At 39.2% G+C, this 21,941-nt stretch overlaps 1 protein-coding gene across 2 annotated transcripts in view; it reads right to left on the bottom strand.

The window, feature by feature from the left end:
- The window catches only part of DLGAP2 (DLG associated protein 2), a 456,527-nt gene that overhangs the window by 359,076 nt on the left and 75,510 nt on the right, over positions 1–21,941 (bottom strand). For both annotated transcript variants that reach the window (XM_025149071.3, XM_025149074.3), the window contains exon 2: positions 19,557–19,611. In XM_025149071.3, the coding sequence (XP_025004839.3) occupies positions 19,557–19,611 (55 nt within the window). The remainder of the gene's footprint in view (positions 1–19,556; positions 19,612–21,941) is intronic.

Here is a 21,941-nt window from a genome sequence, read left to right on the forward strand (position 1 = left end):
AAAATACATTTCTATTTAGACATAATTGTTTTACTGTGTTGTATGTTTCTTTTAACATGAAATTTCTTAATTACTCTCTTGGCACTTAGGTAGTAAAATACTATTAAAAATCTGGACTTTTCTTTTTGAAAATAATTTTGGACCTGCATTCATCTACATCTTAGCAACAGCTCGAGCCCTCCTTTATCAAGCAGAATTATTTAAAGACATGCACAAGTCCCTCTGCAACAATCACACAATTCTCATATGCAACAAGAAAAATACTGCATTAATTTGTTCAATACTTTCTAATGTTTAGAGAAACGTCTCAAAGATGCCACCTTGATCATGCACATCAAAGGTGTGAAATATTTGCTTTCAAATATTCATATTTTAATACTTTTTAAAATTGACTTTGAATTCATAAAATGGCTTAGGTTGGAAGGGACTTTAAAGAACATCCAGTTCGAAACCCTGTGCCAGGGTTGCCAACCACCAGACCAGGTGGCCCAGGGCCTCATCCAACATGGCCTTCAGTACCTTCAGGGATGGGGCACTCACAGCTTCTCTGGGCAGCTGTGCCAGTGCCCCACCACACCATGAGTAAAGAATTTCTTCCTAACATCTAACCTAAATCTCCCCTCTTATTTTAAAGGCATTCCCCCTTGTCCTGTCTCAGTCACTTAGTGACCCTCCTCAGGACCCACTCCAAAATCTCTGAATCTTTCCTGTGCTGGGGGCCCCTGACCTGGATTAGGGGTAACCTCTTAGTGCTCAGCGGGCCCCTGTGGTGGTCTTGGTAGCAACAGCAGCTGTACCTCAGTCACTTACATTCCAGTCTTCAAAGCATTTTCAGAAAAATTACATGTAATAAAAATGAGAAAAAAAAATCTACATAGAATAACTAGCAGGATTTTTTTAATATATTATTTTTTTATTTTTTTAAAAATATATTTGGTGCTTACCTCACTGCAGCTAATATCAAACTTTATATTTAGCCAAATTGGTAAACAGCAATCACATTTGTAAAGGCAATCAGTGCATGCACACAGCTATGCAAGTAAATAAGTAGAACAGATTAAGATCTTTAGATTTACCTGAAGTGCACTAGCAAGGTATTTGAACGATAGGTACCCTGCAATTTTTAATAAACCAAGGTGAGAAAGGCTAAGGAGTGTGGCATTCAGAGGGGTTATCGTTTGGTAAGACTCATAGTGTATGCCTCATGCATATTCTATATCTCTTACTGACAGGCCTGGTCTCCCCAAGCTGGAAGAGATAAACCCAAGTTCCTTTTCTATGATAGATGTGATAGAAATCAGACCTGAATAGGAGAAATGAAGAATTTGCTATGGAAATGGCCATTCCAATGGCTAACAGTTCTCATCACTACAAAAAAATTTGCATTATATGCAGTCTGTCTGCATATTCTTATTTTACTTTTTTCCAGGTGATTTGAAGAACTTTGTATTACATAATGCTGTCACTCTGGAATGATGCTTATCTAGTTCAACCTAAACACACCTTAATCTCTGTAAACTCCAAGATCAAACTCTAAGTCAGACTGTGAGGCCTTTTACCCAGATCTTAAGGTGCTGGAATTTTTGGTTGTTTGTTTTCAGTTGTTTTTTTTTTTGTGTGTGTGTGTGTCTTTTTTTTCCTTATTTCTGCAGGTCCATAAATTTATTCAAAATCACTTGCAAGCAAGAAAACTGCAATGTTCTAATATCAATTTCAAGGTGACCATTTGTGATTATGAAATTATTCCTTCCATCCTATCAACTTGTCTTCTATTTAAATACTGTATCGGTTAGCCAGCCCTATAACTCCCAACATGATCTTAAAACAACCTATTGAGTCTGTTACCACAGAACAGAAAAAGTTGAAGTTTCCAAGAATATTTAATTATACTACTGTAGTCAGTACTGGAATGTGTGACCTTCCTGGCTTGGTTCTAAGAGACCATTTCATTTCCTCTAAACCAAAACAAATTTTTTTGAAAGTGCCCAGCTTACTAGGCACAAATAAGATTGATTTATATACCTGGTCACTTTAATAGCTATTCATGGTGTTACAGTTGATCATTTCAGATACACCATCTAGAAGATTTTTTTCATCTTTACCCTCAGGTTAGTGTTAATAGAGTTAAACCCGATGCCATTTGCTGTGCAGCTGAGCTGTTCTAAAAACAATCCTCTTTCATTGCAGTCAGGACAACCTTTTGAGAGCTGTCCTTTAACCAGCACCCAGCCCATTCAGTCTGTATTCTGTCAAAATAAAACAACGTTTTTTAAATCATCTGCATAGAGTCAAACTGCTTACAGCACTCTTTACACGTTTGGCTGAAATGAGCTAAAACCTTGAAAAAAATATCTGTTGACAGGTCCTATTCTAAAAGAAATGTGAAAACCTGTTACAGAGTCTAAAAGCGTAACTGTTTACTAACAAAACAACATTAAAAAAACCAGATGAAACAGGATTCGGGTTTTGTATCAAACAAAACTAAATCATTTCGGGAGACATCCCAATTGCTACTGTGAATACTGGTTTAATATTGATGCGTTTATAGAGATTTCTTGGTTCTCTCTGAATTATTCCAATATTATCATAGACTCATAGAATGGCCTGGGTTGAAAAGAACCTCAAAGATCACTGACTTTCAACCCCCTGCCATGGGCAGGGTTGCCAAACCCTATACCAGGCTGCCCAGAGCCACATACAGCCTTAGATTAATAAACCAGAAAGCTTTCTCAAATGAGTCTTTTCAGATACATGGGTGTAAATGAGCTGATTTTACAGACGCTTTTTTCTTAAATACCTCTGGCATACAAAACGTCCGAATGACATGCAAATTACAAGGTCTATAACCTGTAGAGTCATAGGCAGAACAGAAAATACTTATTGGAACCCTCTAACTTCATCTTTGTTACAGAAACAATAACGAAACTACAATAGACTTATTTCTCTGCTAAAACTTTTTTTAAGATTTTTAAGAAATCCTCCATTAGACTTTTCTCTACTGAGAATGTATTTTTCACTGACACCCTTGAGGTCACTGAGAACGTTGAACGCTTTCAAGTGCTTTGCTGTATCAGCTCCTAATCAAGGAAGGAATCAGATCTATGGAAACATTCCTCCTTGTGACGACAGAAAGCTCCAAAGCCAGTTCTGCATACCTTTCACTACACAGCCATATTTAGAGACAACCTTTGCATTTGCAAACCAAGCTGATGTGATTCTTTGTCTTACAAACTCATCTAACTCCAAAGCATTACTTTCCCAGAAGCATTCGTGGTACGCTGATGGTTGGACTAGATATTCTTAGAGCCTTTTCCAACCTTAATGATTCTATAATTCTATCATCAGTGAGCATCCCAGACAGAATATATTATAATTTTTTTACTTGCATACCGAGAATTGGAGCTAAAATTTACCATGCAATAAATAAAAGAACTTTAAGAAATTTAAAGTAAATGCTTTCAGAAACCTCAAAGAAGCTACAATTGCGCTACAGCTTCCTCATACTCCTCCATCTGAGAAATATAATTGGTAAATTCAGGGTAAAAAATGTTGATGAGGTTCTGGTGTTAAGAAATCTGCAGAAGAGAAGAGACTAGATGGAAGACAACTATGCAACTTTTAGTACACACACATATGACCTTTAATGCGTTTCCATAAAACACTTAACATTCAAAATCATCATTGTGGCAATATACCTATTTTCTATAACTTACAAAAGCAGAGTCATTAAACTTCTTTATATTTAATTCTTATTGTGTCCTTTGAATGTAAACATATTCAATTAAAAACACTTAAGTAAAGAAAATATGGAATACCAGAAGGATGGTAGTTGTTATTATAAAAGTATACAAATATATATATATATATTATATATATATAAAAGTATATAAATGCCAAAATGGAATGCAAAAATAGGCCGCTGTAGTCAGACTCCTGATGTTTTGGCCATCATTTACTCACTGACTGGTGAATATGCAGTATTATCTGTGCATCCCTATGTCAGTTCAGTAGCTTAACACAAAATTAAACTTTTGTGTTAAAAATTCCAAGGTTGACATTAACGAGAATATACTGAATGTTTTGTTGGCTTTCTGCAAAGATCACTTCTAAATTAACTAAATGGAGTGAATGAAACACTATGGTTAAAGAGATATATGGAAACAAGAATTCTTTAAGAAATGCATGTTTTACCATGAATGGAGGATTTTAGGAAGGAAAGAAGGGAGAAAAAATATATTCAATAATTAAGAAGCAACCTACAAACAAATATATAAATGCATTTCTAAAACTGAGCTTTTAACCTAGGACTTTTTTTTGTTTGTTTCAAATTCACATAATTTTATAAACATTAATTCTGCTGGGCTGCTGTGTTTCCTTTATCATTGGCTTTTCAGTTAGTACCTGAACAGAGGCAAATGTTTAATACAAGTTTAAAAAGCTTGCATTTGGGCAAAAGAACAAAACAACAACAAAAAGCAACCAAACAAACAAATTTAACCACAGGACACTCTTGGGTTTGATGAACTGTGGTCACATTTTCTTCCCACCGAAAGAGCACATTTCAGTGCACTCATATCACACTTGAGAAAAAGATTTTATGAAGGAAAGATTTACCTTTTCCCAGGAGGTTTAGAAAACACAGTCAAGTGCCAAGACAGTGTTTTAGTATTTTTTGTGCTGGAAAAGAGAATTCTGAAATCAAGGGCAAAAGTTTCCAGGCATATAAAACGCTACTGCAAAAAAAAACGAGATAACAATCATCTATTCTCTGTCCCTGATGGACTGAATAAATAGCAGTAGATTTAAAGTTGCAACAGTGTACATTCAGTTTGAAATATTCTGTACAACATCTAGCAGTAAGGCTAATCAAACATAGACCTATACTGCTTTAGAACATTGTGGAAACTATCACAGGCTACACAGCCATCAAGTGACCTCCTGGTGGGCATGAACAGAGTTTACATGAGCCAAAGGGAAGATGAAGATAAACGATCTGTTATCTGAATGAATTAAAATGGAAAGCACATGAAAGACCATGAAAACACACCAAATCAATTACAATGAAAAAATAAGAAGACAGCTGGTTTCTTCTGTCATAGATAGCTTTATACTGGATTAAACATGACATTAGGCAGAATACTTGCACATTTCATACACTCCCGAAATTCCATGAGGTGAAATTATCTTTCAGATTATTTTATTAAATTACTTACATATCAATTATACGTATATATTTTCAGTTAAACTATATCCTTCCAGTGCCCAAAGGGGGCCTTCAAGAAAGCTGGAGGGAAATTGTAGTGATAGGTCAAGGGGTAAGGGTTTTAAACTTAAAAGGGGAGATTTAGATTAAACATTTCTAAGAAATGTTCAATGTTTATACTCTCCACCCAGGAGGGTGGTGAAGCAATGGAAAATGCTGCCCAGATAATCTGTGGATGCCCCATTTCTGCATGTGTTCCAGTCCAGGTTGGTTGGACCTTGAGCAACCTGATCTAGTGGAAGGTGTCTCTGCTCATGGTAGAGGAGTTGGAAAAAAGATGATCTTTAAGGTCCTTTCCAACCCAAAGCATTCTATCATTTTATGTTTCCCTAAAGAATTAGCCAACAATTCCACATTAAGCTATGCTTATAGGTAGATTGTGCTGTAAGTTCACAGTTCCCACCCATAAGGAAGATATCAAATGTGAGAGTAGAGAACATGTTCCTAAAGAGACACATACTATAAACCACACCAGAGAACCTGAATTGTAGACAAGCTTTATCATCTAAGAACTTATAAAATGCAGTCCAGGAGACTTGGAAAAGAATATTTCTGAAAAAATAAAGGCAATAAGAACTGATTGTTAGTGAAGAGGGGCTGCTTGGGGGAGTTTGAAAACAACTTAAGGAGCAAAAACATTGTGGCATGACTGCCAGAAGGAAGTGGGTAACAAAGAAACACCAGAAGATGTGTACTGCAAGTTAAACCTCCCAAGTTCTATCAAGCCTTGTGTTGGCGGTTTACGGGCTGGTCTGGCCCGGTTCCATGACTAGTGGGGTGGAGGGATTTCTTTGCAAAATCCGTGCCTCCGGAAAAGGGAAACAGTGGACCCCTCACAAGAAAGAATAATTAAAAAAACAGCGGCAACGATCTGAGGAGAAACAAACTACTTTACTAAATATAGTATCAGAATGCACAGTAACGCACTATAATACAATATAATTCAATATAATTGTTAATAAAATCAAATATAATTGAGAGAAGGATTGTCCAAGAGCTAAAGGCCTTACACTAATACTGAAGCCTTGCATGCAGTCGGGAGCAGCAGTGAGACGATCCGAAAGCGAGCACAACGAGACGAGAAGAAAGAGAGGAGCCAGGTCAGGTGACTACAGGCCTTATATCTGTTCCCCTGAGCAGGAACGATAACAATACTCGAACAGTATTCTAGGGAACGTAGTTCTTCTCTTCCAGACAAGTACCCAGAACTAGAGCATTTGCTCTTTAACGCCCAATACACTGCATGATGTTATGACGTGGAATACTGATAACCAAAAATCATAAAACCATGACACCTTGGCTGCCATCAAATTCTTTAAATGGGAAAAAGAAATATTTATGGTGAAGCTTTTGAACCTTATTCAAAAGATCCAATAGTAAGGAAATAATATTGAAGATAAATAATCACAAGGTTCAGGAAGCCACAAGTCTTATAAAATGCCAAGCAGAGACGTCCGTGAGAGTTAAAGATGCTCTGCAGTTTACTGTTGAGAATAATCTGTTGATAACTTCCATTACTATATACTGAAAGACACTGTCAGATAAATCAGCCCAGCATTACCAGATGTTGAATAGTTATGGATGTGCTAGCTCAAAGAGTAAATTACTTACGTTTAAATACACTGAGTATCAACATAGGAAGTGTCTCTTACATTATATATATATAAAAATTAAAGAAGCCACAAAAAGAAACAAAAAAAAAAAAAAGGAAGAATTAAAAATCAGGTAAGTTACAAAGAATAAAATCAGAACATAGAAAGGAAGGGCACTAAACTGGAGAGAAAATATCCTACAGGGAGCCACAAAACATTAGACATGGAAATCAGCAAAATATCCAATAAAGTGATAAAGGTGATGGAAAAAAAAAAAAAAGAGAGAGAGAGATTAGAAGAACTACCAACAAGGGAGATGACTGGAGTTATTGACTGTGCTGAGCTGCAAAAGGCCCTAAGGAAAAAGAACAAACAAAACATCAGAGAATATATTTGTGATCTGTGATGCTCTTGAATTACAACTCAACAAAATAAAAATAATGAAGTGACATAGGATGTCTTCCACAAGGACTTCTATGTTAAGAGTTGCAAAAAAGAAAGATGACAACATCCTCCCCTCACATAAATTACACAAGCAAACAAGTCAGAGACTAGCTCTAGCAGAAAACAATGAATATAGCCCAGCAAAGACTGCTTCTAATAGTTCCCAACAGAACTCTATCTTCATGGTTATAAGGTTGAGGTTTTGATGAAGTCCATGTTAAGGACAAAATCTGCCTTTAACAGTGAAGGCAAATCTTATGCAAAGGACTGGCAACCAAATCTATTTAAGCTTTATCTTTTCTTGAACTATAATTCCAAAGACAAGAAGTTCAATCAAAACAAACAAAAAAAAGGATGATGCAATCTATTTTTTTTCAAGTTAATACAATAAATTTAAAGACAATCATATCAAAGGCTTACAGTCTACACTGCATGGAAAATAATAATAATAATATTATCTCCTTCTAACCAATCTTCTCTGCCTCTGCGGACTGATGTGTCTTTATTAGCACCTTGAGTCCAGCAGTTATGAAGAAGTTTGTCTAAACATGGGGGCTCCCTCACAGCACTACTCTCTCTGAAGTGGTGGTGGTAGAACATATCTGAACATACTTGGGTGATATCAAGACATATCTGTTTGCAAGGGCTGATACAAATACCTGTGTATTATCCCATCCAACAGCCTAGCTTTTTTTGGATATCAAAGCATTATGTGCCTTTGAGGATCACCATTTGACACCATTGCATCCAAAACCCAAAGGCTGCTGAATCAGCTTGTCTCATGCCTTGCACCAACAGTGATAAGCAGAATAGTGCTAAAACATCTGAAAAGAGAAACGTACAAATTGGGCTTGTAGTGTTTTCCCACCACCACCAGAAGAACAGCAAGGTTTTCCAGATGTGACTTATTGATCCTCAGGAAAGGATTCTTTGAACATTTTTCCCTTCTTAGCCCCAGCATCCCTGTCAGTTTTACTCCTGCATTTTTAAAAGCAACTACCACTAAATAAAATTAGCAATTGATTTTGGCAAACATTTAATGCAGCAGATCTTCGACGAATTAAGCATTATACATTGTCCATTGCACATTTCAATTTCAACTTTTTAATCTTCAGTAAAGCACTCAAGCAAGCGTAGATCCTGGTCAAAGTTAAAAGGAACGAAAAAAAAGAACCCTCCTATTTTGGTGAAGACAGGTAAATGAAAATAATTTTTTGCTACCACAATTTGCTTCATGCATTTTCCATTCATCAAAACCCTACATTTTTTGAAAATTAAGCTCTTTATCATTCACAAAAAGTGAAATAATTTAGGAAAGCATTCCTTTCTATATAGTACTGTCCATTCAGTCTAACCCCATCTCTTACTATATTTCACTAAGCCAACTGAATTCTTTTACCATAGTTTTTTAAAATCTGACTACCTATTTCAGCAGTAGTAAATCTTGTTTCACAGTAGAAAAGCTCATTTCTAAAACATAAGGTGAGATCAGTGATCCTGTGGGAAGTTCACTGTATCAACAGTGAGTACAAAATTCGCCTCCTCAACCTGAACTTCCTGGTTCAGAAGATGTAAGAAATAAGGTCCCCAGTGTGACAGGGGATATGCTCCGTGCTCCTTCCTGCAGCCTGCTAGTTCTGCTAGGGAGGGCTCTCAGTGCTGCACAAAAAACATGCGTCAAGGACTGAAACCGAGCGTGGCTCCATATGATGACACTCCACTTTGTGAGATGTAATTTATTCCATAAAAGGCATGTTGGTTATCCTTAGAAGCAGCAGGCTATACTTTTCCAGCTAGGCCCACAGAAAACCATGCCATGCAAGCAAGTTCAAAGGAATCCCATCCAAAGGAAATTTTGATGTTCTGTATTAGCCAGTAACAAGTCTACTTCTGCATTTTAAGATTTTCCAATCTGTGAAGCATTTTAAACATCATTAAGCACCTACTACTCCCTTATGAGCTAAGTGTTATGAGCAGTAGTGCACTAACTGCTGGTGCATACCACTCCACCAGTGGTTCAGGAAAATGATTAAAGACCAAAGTAAAAGCCCTCAAAGCTAGAAGGTAAGTCTTCGGTCAAAAGGAAATAGATACATTACTGTACGTATGATCAAATGCATAATACCTGTCACCAGAATAATTTGGATACATTAATAAAATAGATGTCCTATAGAAGTGGAGGCTTATAATACAGTGCATCTGTTTATTGTGTCTTCTTACTATTCCAGTTTCCATAGAAACTGGGAAGAGTTAGGAAATTTCAGCACTGGGCAATGAATTCTAATGATCTTTTTAGCAGAATCATTATAATATATATTTAGTGTACACAGAAGGCATCAGTAAGATTTACATTCAGGTGTATGAAACACGGATCAGTAGTCCTAATGCAGAGGAGCTCATGACTGTACAGGATTTCTAAGTCTTTATGGCAATAAGAGAAAGATCACTTCATTTAACATACATTAATAACAGTCCACATCACGCCTGTTCTACCTCTTTAGGCTTTTCAATTTCCTATTGTGGTCTCCAACTGCCCTACAAACAAGTGCGGGAGCAAACAGTACTGAAGCATTTTCAAATATGCTTTCCTTTCCCTGAAGCTTATATGATATCTTACCCCTTACATTTATAATCACCTACAGTTTAACCATGATGTAATTTCTTATGCCTTGTGGGCTGATTCCTGTGACTCACAATTTCCAAATATATTTGTGAAGGTGGTTCATGAATTGAAGTTCTGTCAGCTGAAGCCTCCAGCATTGTTCTGCCCATGTTCAGTATGGAGGCTCCTGGCTCCCAGGAAGTTTTAATAGCACAGTACAGAGGATCAGTCCTCAGTTTACAAAGGACACTCGAGAAGCCATTGTATAATGTAACACAGCCTGCAAATGCCCCCATGGCTTTTTGTCATGCCATCATTATTCCTTGGTAAGTTTAGGTTTCCTAAATATACCACTGAAAATCTTCAATGATTCATCCCCAGGGTTTGCTGTCAGATGCGAACAATTGTGAGCTATGCTTCTCATGGTTTCTCCAGTAGTGCCCTCTTCCCTATCGCTTCTTCCTTGATTTTAAGCCATGTCCAAGTAACACCTGGGGGACTCTTGTTCTTTGCTTGTTCACAGAACCTTCATCAACTCTAAATTCACATTTCCTCACTTAAGCAGTTATCTACTGAAGTCTAGCAAACTAATATATATAATCAACATCACCTACAAGTGTCAATGTGTACCCAGTCTTGAAGAATTATTTTCAGAGAGGTATACTGAAATGCCACTTTCTTCTATGGTGAAGTGCCTTCACCTTCTCCTCTGCCACTTCTCTGCCCCGGTGACCCTTGCTACAGGGAGGATAAGCTTAACAGAATGCTTTTGCCTGTTCCTGAGCTCTTCACCTGCTTTTCCTTTCTGCTCAGCAGCATCCCTCCTCTTAGCTGGCTGCTGGGGAGAGATTCTCAGGAGGTATGGCCGGTGTCTGATCCAATGCAGAGTCACACTGAGACACCTAAACCATGCATGTCGAAGCATTCTCTGTATTTTAACCTCAAGGGCAGAGGCTGCAGCGGTGCCACTGGTGATACACTTCTACAATAACCACCACTAACAGCTTTAGGGATCATAGGCATTATTGGTGCAGAAACATTTGATATTTCCCATCATGACAGAAAGGAGACAAGTGGTTAAATTACTGCCTGTTGTACACAATTGTAGACATTAGCAGCTGTTATTTATAGTGCCTATTATGTTATAGTATCCCAAAAGACAGGAGAACCACGTCATGCAGCATTACTACAAATAAAACCATTCTAGCTTAGAATAACCTTTTTAAGCACAGAGAATATCACTGTAGTTTATCTTTAAAAGGAAAGCATGAACGGCTCAGATGTTTTCAAAACAAAATGTATGTTTTAGTACTCCCACCTCGCCAGATAATACAAGAAGAAGTAAGGAGGACAGGAAAAATTGTTCATTAATAAAGTCAGAGATCTGGAGGAAGTGCATCGGTGCATCAGTGCAAGCTGGGTGTCTTTTTCTGGAAAACACATAACTGGAAGATAAGACAGCTCTCATGTTTTTGTCGTGGAGAGGTTTATATGCGACAGCTTTATAAGCCTGTTATTTAATCCTGGGGAGTTAAATACAAGTCCTAAATGTGTGGCAGGCTGCTCCAAATCAAGCAGCATGCCTTAGAGCACACGAGTATCACTCAGGCATCTCGTGAAAATACATGTTACCTAACACTGAGCACCTCAGAGAACTCGATTCCCCATACTCTCCCCATCTTCTAGTAACAGTAGAAGAGTGGACATAAAAAAGCAAGCATGAGTTTCTTGATGATTCTGGGGGGAGTTGTGAGCTCTATTTCTCATTTTTTCTAACTTTTTTTTTTCCCTGGAAGTTTCTGTGTTAATATCTATTATTTTCATGTCTTCTGGAAAAAGAAACAAAAGAAAAACCCAGTGCTTTTAACTTCAGAATTATGAAGATCTTCCACGAAAAAGGGAGATTACAATAGAACTGAAGTGTCTGTGGGAGAAGAGCGCGATGGTCACCTACAATGCTGCTTCCATTACACTTCCTCCACTCAGAACTGGGACGCTTCCCAGGTTACAGAAGAATGCATTTTAAGGATAACTCCTAAATCTGCTTGTACAATTGATCTGTAATTCAAAGGGGGAAAAAAGGAATATCATCAACATGTTAAGGAGCTGCCAGCAAATAAAAACATGTTTATTACTTTTATGCTTTCCACAATGAATGATTTACATGTACCAGCCATGAGTTCTCTTCTTTCAGAGTTGTCTCACCATGGCTGGAGTGAGAAAAGACAGTACAGAAACAGGTAACACAGACACTCCTGTGGAGGCACCGCGGCCCTTCAAAAGGTGAGGGGGTGGTTTCTTTTGGCCTGCAATCAAAGCCAGATCCTCTAATGGGAATGAAGCCCCAGTGTGGTCTATTGCATATATATCAAAGCAATGAATCCAATCCGGTATTACAGCCAGATTCTTCTGAGACCTTTATGAATTCCCTGTGCTCCTCACCATTAATTGGTAGTTGTTCTACAAAACAGTACTAACATTTTAGCTTCTTCAGAGACACATTTTGCCTTACAGTATGAGTAAAAATTTCTGTCTTTTGATTTCTCTGCTGAATTACATGCTCTTTACCTCTACCCACACATAGCACACTGTGTTGGCAAAGTCATACATTTTGGCAGTGGACTTCAAAACTTTATTCCTCTGCAGGAGAATGCCCGTGTATTGTACACTCACGTACACACCCCCTCAGTCCACGTGACTTATATACTGCCTGGGCAACTGTTTCACAAATAGATGGAAGCACTGAAAAATAAAAATCTCAACTCCTGGCATACAGATATCAGCCATTCCACATATTGCTTTCATTTAGCAATGCTTAGCGACATTACTAACATGACTGGTTATCAGGTCTGCATGCAGATTCTGCTGATGATGATGTATGTTTATTATCTCTTCCTTTGGTAACTGGGCTGTACACACTGGGAATGCTTTACAAAACATCTCAGAAATAAAGGTCAAGTAAGCTTTCTTGTAAGAGATGCTGTTTTCTGGAGAGAATTTCCTTCCTACACACCTTCAGCCACCAGAGCTCTTCTGATGCTAGACAAAGACATTGCAAACACATATGCCCACTCACATTTCTGTCTCTAGAAGTATGCTTTACTGACTTAGAGTCCCTTCTTCACCTACACATATCCCTGTCAAGGCACATGAGGCTGAGATCGTTGTCAAAGTGGCATTTAAGAGCTCATGGTTTAAATTTAGTCCCCAGAGCACAAGGGCTAGTCAGTCTCGCCTGTCGGGGAAGCACATTTTACTGATCTTGGAACATTTCATACAGTAGCCAAACATCAGTGAACTCTCTTGCTCTGTTTTGGTTTGGAGATGACATCGTTCACACAACCATGAATTCCCATCAGGAGAGGGAAAAAGCATCAGGAAGGAGGAACTGGGCATAGTGGAGAATGCTGAAATCCAAAAAGGACTCCTAGCCAACTACAGTACAGTGCAAAGGCTGAAGAACTGGAGCCATGCACTAAAGCCATGCATTCAGTTTCATTAGCAAAATGGTACAGAGATCTGCTCCAACTGGAGTCTTAAAACAGTTTCGTCCTCACATATATCCAGAATATCTTGACATAATCAATTAGTGTATGTGGAACAACAAATCCTAATTAGCTCTACACCTGTACTACATCTAAAGAGGTACTGAAAATATTGAAGTATTGAAGATATTAAAGAATTTGAAGTACTGAAGATACTGAAGGTGGAGGTTCTACTGGCCTTGAGATAATAGTTCTGTCCCCCTTTGAAATCTGGGTCTACTCCAAACTGCCTGCAATTTTGCACTGCACAGAGACTAGATTTTAGTGGTTTAAACTAGATGGTCTTAGGTAGAGCCAAATCAAATAAGACAAGGCAGTCTTTTGGCTGGATTGAGACTACAAGTGTGTCATTCTGTATTCTAGCTAGACATCTAACAATACTAAGAAATCCAAACTGACCCACAGGATAGAAACTAAAATTAAAAGATGATTTCTTACACAGCTCGCTGGTTTCCTCTTGACTTCACTGCAAATTATCTGTATTGAAAAGCTGATAGCTTTGGCCAGTTGCTTGTCATCTGGATGCTGAATCACTGAGAGAAATGGAGAAAACACACAAGCCCCTTATGGCCATGTTACATGTGCTGCTGATCTTCTGTCGTTATTAGAAAAGCTAGAAGAAAACACTGACTTAGGACCAAAGTTCAGGTAATAGACTTGTATTGATGTTGTGAGCTGGGTGACAGGAAGAAAATCACAGAATCACAGAATTACAGAATGGCCCAGGTTGGAAGGGACCTCAAGGATCATGAATCTCCAAGCCCCCCACCAACCTCCACATTTAATACTAGATCAGGCTGCCCAGGGCCCCATCCAACCTGGCCTTGAGCACCTCCAGGGATGGGGCATCCACAACCCCTCTGGGCAGCCCGTTCCAGCTCCTCACCACTCTCATAGTAAAGAGCTTAAAAGAAAGAATCAGGAAAGACACAGGTGAAACCCAACCCACTCAGGAATGTTACAGTAAAAAATGTTTAGTACCTTTACTCAAACCTCCTAATAACATGCTCACACAAGTCAATCAAGTCTTCTGGAAGAAGAAAGGCCACAGACAGAATGAAACATGAAAGTTTAGGCAGCGTAAAAATCGAATATTAGCCATTAGCTAATCAGTGATCACATCACATTTAGAGAACTGCTACGCTCTGTTCTTTTTCCTAAACAAATCCAGGTAGGGATAAAAACACTCACTGAAATAAAAGTTACATTCAAAACATGTCAGTTTCAGATGTATGGTAATGTAATACATATGGAAGAGGGGAAGAGTGGAATTTGTTAGCCTAGACAATAGAATCTAAGGGGAGAGAAGACAGGATAAACAGTCTTCAAATATAGAAAGGGTATCTGCAAGGAGCTCAGAAACTGAAGGCACCCATCATACAAACAAGTTAATAAGCTCAAGCTGCAGCAAGGAAGATTCAGGCTATGAACAAGGAAGTTTTCAGTGGTAGGATCGGGGAAGCTGAATAAAGAGCCTAGGCAGGCTATGCAGGCAGCTGTCAGACATGCATAAAGCAGATCCTCCCTTGGCACAGAGGCTGGGTACCTCCCGTTCCTGCTTCTCTGCTGACATGACTGACCGCTGATGGCAGAGTAAGAAACACAGCCCGAGGACCCCAGACCTATTCTTCCCAAGGAATGGCCAACACAAAACAGGGGCTGCAGTTCAGCCCACAGTGGGCAGAGTGGATATAAGAGCTGCTCACAATAACTGGAATGCTCACCTCACCACACAGCCACCTGCACAGCTTCTGTTCTGCAGCCCTGATTCTGCTGAGTGGTAAGTAGCCTAGGGGGACAGAGACTGGAGAGCAGGCATCTCTCAGGAGATTTGAGTACTCCAAATTATGTTCTGAATGCATCTGAGGATATCCTCGTTTCACACTTGGAGTGGAGCATTTAAATTAGATCTTCTCTGGCCAGGATGTTTTCCTCCCTTAGGTTCATTCTCTAATTAATTACTGTCAGCATTGTCACCATATGAGCTACAGTTGACAAGAACTTCTGTCACAGTTTATCACCCCTGCCACTGGATATCACTTCACATCCTTTCATCCGTTTATCCTTGCAGTCCAATTCAATTCTCCCTTCTTCATCCTTTGCTGGTGATCCCATATACCTCTACAGAGTTATGGTAATAGGTATTCCTCACCACAGCTCTAAGTGACAGCAATTTATTTATTTATTCTTTTGCAAAAGTTACCATCACATGACGGGCCAACTAAAAGCAAAACAACCTTGATGGCAAGGTATCAGAGATTCCGGATTAAGTAGAAGATTAGGAAAATACTTACTCTTGCTTTATTTTCACCCCTCTAATTCCTATTTCCATGGAAACAGGGCTGGAAAGTACCAGCAGGCAGCCTGCAGCTGAACATCTGAATGAGAGTGCTTGTGTTGAACTCAGCAAGCAGGCAGCAGGTGAAACCTGCAGGAGCTGCCTAAAAATCTATAGCCACGCTTTCAAAGTAAAAGGATGACCTCAAGTTAGGCAAAGGACTTCTAAGAAGGATTACATACAAACCTAGCAAATATTCTCGCATTGCAACATTTGATAATCTGATTTCATCTTCTGAAAAAGGCAAGGATAACGCTTCTTTATCTCAACTGCACCAGACAAAAATCCATCACAATTAAATGTATTTTGAAATGTTCAGGTGGAAGATGACATATTAGCAAAAGTGATAACTTATTTTGTAACAGAGCTGCCAGACTGTCAGATACTGTTCTGTAATTCCTCCCATGAAATCAAACCGGCCGATGCCCGGTCCATATAGATGCATTTTATATTTATATATTAAAAACAAACAAGCAGACGAACAAAAAACAACACTAGAAGTTAACAACATATTTGCTAGTTATAAGTCATATAAATCACCAAAACTTGCCTTTTAAAATCTATGAAGGCAACCCAGTTGTAGACATCATTAAGGAAAATAAAAAAACAATGTTAACTTCCTGACACAATTTAGTAAAGTTTCATGCAGTTATTCTTTTTAATACCATCTTAGATTTTTCTCCTGTTCAATATTTGCTCTTCAAGCAACAGAAAGAAAAGCAAACAAAGGAAGGATGAAACATTACTGTCTTGCGCTATACTTTACCCAAACAACAGATTGGTTATTATTAAACTCCTGCTTTTGTATCTCAAGCAATTACCAGTTTCTCAAGCAGATATTATTCATTCTTTGCAGAGAACAGAACAGTGGTCCCACTTTGTGTCAATGTAATTTCAGCCAATGCAACGGACAAAACAAAATGATTATAATAAAGGATGTAATGTCTTGCGCAAGTTCAATATCAGCACACAAGAGCTGACCTGAAAATGGATGATGAAGAAACTTGAGACAGTATAAATCTCTCTCTCTCTTTTCTTTTCTTTTCTTTTTTTTTTTTTAATTTAAGAGTGTTATTTAAAGTTTAACAGAGCTATTTATCAGAATCAAGTCAGCCTGATAGGTGTGTGGATCTGCTTTATTGTGCCTGTGTTCTTCACCATCAGAGAGGAAATGCAAGCTTAAAGCATCAGAGAACAAATCAACACCAGAAGCTGTTAGTGACTATTGATTCGTTGCTTTCTCTGGGATCTTCACTGCAAAACTGAGCCCAAATTTAGAGTCCACAATATATTAAACTCACACCTCTGATGGAAAAAAATAGTACAGAAGCTTCTTGTGCAATTTTCTTTCATCATAGGAAACTAATAATTGTGTATCAAGAGCATAGCTGTGGCAGACAATGCACACACCCATCAGCATCTCTGCAGAATGAGAATGTCCATTTAGCAGCTGCAGCAATGGTAAAAATTGCACGGAGCAATTCTGTTAATGAGTCCCACTGATAACTCACCTGTTGTTCTATACCAGGTATACTTGTACTCACCTCAAGGATCATTTACAGTGCTAGATCACAATGCTGGCAGCCCTGGCACAAGGAGAAATCAAACTCCAAACTCACTGATCTAGACTGAGTCTGCTTAAACACAGCATACACAAAAGCAAAGGCTTTCACATTCATTTCCACTTTTTCTTTGTGTGAATGCATCTATAGCTAAACAGCCCACGTGTATTGTCCGAAGAGCTGTACTTCAAGAAGGACTAGAAATAAAAATTAAAACTAAAAAAGCGCAAATTTAATTTAAAAATCCACATCAGCAAACACTGACTAAATTCTCTATTCCATAGAAGTTCCATCCCTCATTTGTTTGTTTGGTTTTGTTTATTTGTTTGTTTTGGAGTGCCAAGATACTTTGTACTTAAAGGCTACCTCTCTATTGCTATTTCAGGGGTATAATGTGTGACATTCACACTGTGTGAACAGCTCTCTAAGCCATCACTACAACTGCAAACCTTACTAAGGGGGAAGGGAGGAGGGGAAGGGCATCCTTGGTATCTGTTTGAGATTTACAGAAGTGATCATGCAGTTACAAAAGAGATCACTGACTTGTCTGAAAAGTTCCAGTAGGCTGGGGATGGAAATATTTATAAAGGGGATTATATCTGGCTGCACAGAGGCTGGTGGGCATATATCAAAAAGGGTGGCTTATTTTTCCCAGCTGGAGCTTGAAATAGAGAGGGATATAATTCAAGGAAATGAGAAAGCTGCTCCCCGCCCAGTCATTAGTATCTTCACACTATTTCTCCTTATGATCTTGTTAGTAACACCTGTACGGAGCATGTAACTGCTTTCTTCCAATTAACTTTATATCTGCTAACGTACCCCAGTTGTTGCTGGCTCATTAACTTATGGGAGATGGAAAGAAACCATCTTCCACTTTGCATCTTTCTCCCTGTCTCCATTTCATCAGGCAAAACACCCAAGTCTGCACACTCCTAAATTCTTCCAAACACTAGCAACTGACAGAGATCCAAAGCTTGCAATCAGGCCATTTTTTCCTGCCAATTAATGAGAACGGAGCTGTACAAGATTGTATATGATGTAAATGTCTGACTTCAAATAGTACACTCCAAATTTACACAGATTTAATGTTTGCCTTCTTAATGTGTATTTATGGATTCCAACATAATCAAACAAGAAAGTGGTTCGTCTATGTGTAATCAACTCCATCATCCAAACTCAGCGTCCCAGAAATACAAATGGACTCCTACAAAGTGGTTGCAAGCTACTGCTGCCTCCATCAACTATAGACATGTAGAAGACGGAGATAGGAAGAAGCAAAGAAAGGACAGACAACTTATTTACTGTGGGCTACACAAGAAAAATTGAATGCTGTGGGATTCAAACTGTGCACTTCCTTTCAGAGCTGCAGAGAACTAGTTCCCCTGCAGAGTGGAAAACCACAGCTCCATCTGTAAGGGCTCCTGGAGAGCATAGCTCTTCTCGTTGAACACAGACTGACAAAGCCTACTACCACAAAATCCTGGAGAGTGAGCTTGCAGATGACACAATGGCCATCTCTTCACCTCTGTTTAACCATTTTTTTTGTTTGTTTGTGCTGGGATCCAGAAACAGCATCTGAAACCTGCTAGAAATTCAGTCATTCCCCTTGGCTAGGAAGGAACTGAAATATCCCCAAAACATCTATTCTGAACTTTTCTTCTCCTGCTTTCTGCCAAAGATTTAAACACCATAAATGGAGGAAACAGAGAAAGTGGAACACAGCAATTATTTACTTTGCACCTGCTGGCAACTCCCAACTATACAGTAGGTAAGCATAGAAATACTTTAGCAGTCACATAGAAGCAATAGAAATAACATCTGTTTTCATATCTAAATGTGCTTGAGTTGTCTTATATTCTAACCCTGCTACACATACAACTTACAGCTTAACACCTCTGTGAATCAAGAGGACCAGATTTCAGATTCCAGTATTAAACCTCTTATCTCAACAGAATTGTAATTTTATAATTGACATTAGACAATTCAGAAATTCACATAAATACCTTTATAAGCAATAGCTCCAGAGAGCTAACAGAAAACAAAATCTTCAATTGAAGCCAGATGATTTAAACAAAGAATCCAAGCTATCACTCTCTAGAGTAGACTTTGGTGACTGAAAGTAGCAAAGAAGACTTCTCCACATTATTCAATGTGTGTTTGTATTTCTCCAAACCATAATCCAATATTAAGTCATTAAGAAAGAAGTTTACCTGTGTTCCGGTCAGGTAAAATACAGCAATGCTTCTGCAGTATGCCAGGCAGCACCTGTGGCAACAAAGAAACAGGCATTAAAGTATGTTTACTTTTAACATCACATGAAGATTGCTGGAGTGCATATGTAATCGAGCTTTGTGCTTTCATTCTGGATGCAAAATAACTATTGCACAGTACAAATTTGAGCCTCACTCACTAGGAATCACACACTGAGAAGAATCTTATAAGGTAAGCTGCATACTACAGCCCATAAAGGTAGTGTCACCCTCTCCCATAGACTGCAATATTGAAAAAATGAGTAAAATAATATAAACATATAAGTTAATGTGCTCAACTTAGAAAGACAACACGTTATCAGCCAGTGACACCCCTATTCCTGATTTTATGCTGATTTTACAATGATTTTAGGCCCTGGGGCTAGGAGGTCCAGTTTGTTATAAATCACTCAACACCAAACTCCAGAGCACAGTGCTTCACTTCTCAGATGCCTATTTCCAGTAAGTAACAGAAAACCCTTGAAGCTTGAATAGGAAGCTCAAGGGAATGGAGACAGACAAGATGCTATGCTTGTAGTTCATCATGACCACTGTGCTGAGATGCCTATGAGAAAGGCCACAGAAGCTTCCCACCACCACAGGCCCTTTATTCTGGGTGGGGGAGCCCCATCCTTCTTCACAGATTTACACACTGAAGTCACTTCTTGTGGTACAGCTTTGGTGCTCCTATCAGCAGCAACCTGTGCTTATAGCATGCAAGACCTAACTTCAATCTGACTTTTAAATCTGTAATTAACACCTTCTACAATGTTAACAGCATCTGTAAAACCGTACCTTAAACCTTAATGGCTTTTCCTTTGCTATTTCAGAGAAAAATCCAATTAAAAGCTATGTTCTAAGATGTCCTCTATAAATTTCCCCTTGGAGGTTAGCGTGTACCCTTTTCAGTCTGAAAATCTCAAAAACCAAAAATAGTTTCTATAAACAGGAGACCAACATAACCTCAGTATCGAAATGCTGGCCCTCTAACCAGCGAGAAAACCTTAGGCGCCGCCACAGCTTGTGTTAAGTTTCAGAATTCAGGAAGGAGAGTACTTTATGGCCTAGCAATATTTTTATTCATCGTGAAGACTGCTGTTGCTGTTTGGCCGAGTTTAGCAGTTAGGGATGAGAGTCAGAGATGTGGTGCCCTGCAGCAGCACTGCAGGCCTCAGCCTGCTCTGTGGGCCTCACCCAAAGCACACTGTGGTAACCCCCATGGGGCCAGCTCTTCTGCTCAGCCATCCTCCAGCACATCAAATTAAAGTCTTAAGAAATTTGCTGCACTGTGCTTACTCCTGAAAGCACACATGTGGACACGGTGCCATTGCAAAGCTGAGCTTTTATTGACATTTTAACTTGAAGAGCCAGTCTGCGCACAGGAAGCTGTGGTGCTGGACACAAAGCCACAGGGAGTAGAGTTTCCCCCAAAGTTCCTTGAAATTCTACTGCAGACAAACCATTTAAACATAACGTTTGCCGAAATAATTCTGGTCATTTTCTGAAGCAAACAGCACCACTGATGCCTTGTTCTGCAGTGGTGTAGGAGATTGCTCTGTGAGAGGCAGTTCAAGCGCCCAGGAGAAGCCAGGGCGAGAGAGCTGCCTGGAGCCACCAGTCCCCACTTTACTGTGGTGGTGTGTGCAGAGAGGGCACAAGGCAGACTACTTTCTTCTCCCCTGGGAGCAGAAGGATGCAGCACTCTACTGAAACAAGCACAGTGACCACCTGCTGCAACAGTCAAGCTGACGCACCCAGATGGACCTTCTGAGTCCTCCCCAGAGGAGGGAGATCATCTCCCCAGAGCTTCAGTTTTGGAGAACTCCAGAATCTGGAAGTCCCTCAAGGGCCTGAGGGAAGAGGGATCCAGAAGTCCCTGCCAACCTCAGCCATTCAATGATTCTGTGACAGGTTTACTGCTATCTACTGAAATGCATCCTGCTCTTTTCCTTCACTCTGCTGCAACTCTGTTTAAACAGCTTCCAGAGTACTTAAGTTTACTCCCTCGGAGCCAAAGCCCAGGCCCATGCCTCTGAGCACGGGGCTACAGAAGAAGACTCACATCCTGCTGTCCCTGTGGGGCAAAGGATAGTTGTTTTAGCTGCACATGCATGCATTGCTGATAATCCTGAATTTATGCATGCTCCTAATAGAAGAATACCACCCACTGTCATCTCCTTTGGTACTCAGAAGACCTGTCAGCAAGTACACTGCTTCACCATGTAGAAATTCTTTTAACTTGAAGCAGTCACAAAACTGTCCTTCCTTCAAGTACAACTACTACAGAAAGGGACCTTGGTGTACTGATGGACAGTCGGCTGAATATGAGCCAGCAGTGTGCCCAGG

Source organism: Gallus gallus, chromosome 3 (assembly GCF_016699485.2).
Source record: "Gallus gallus isolate bGalGal1 chromosome 3, bGalGal1.mat.broiler.GRCg7b, whole genome shotgun sequence".
NCBI classification, from domain to species: Eukaryota; Metazoa; Chordata; class Aves; order Galliformes; family Phasianidae; genus Gallus; species Gallus gallus.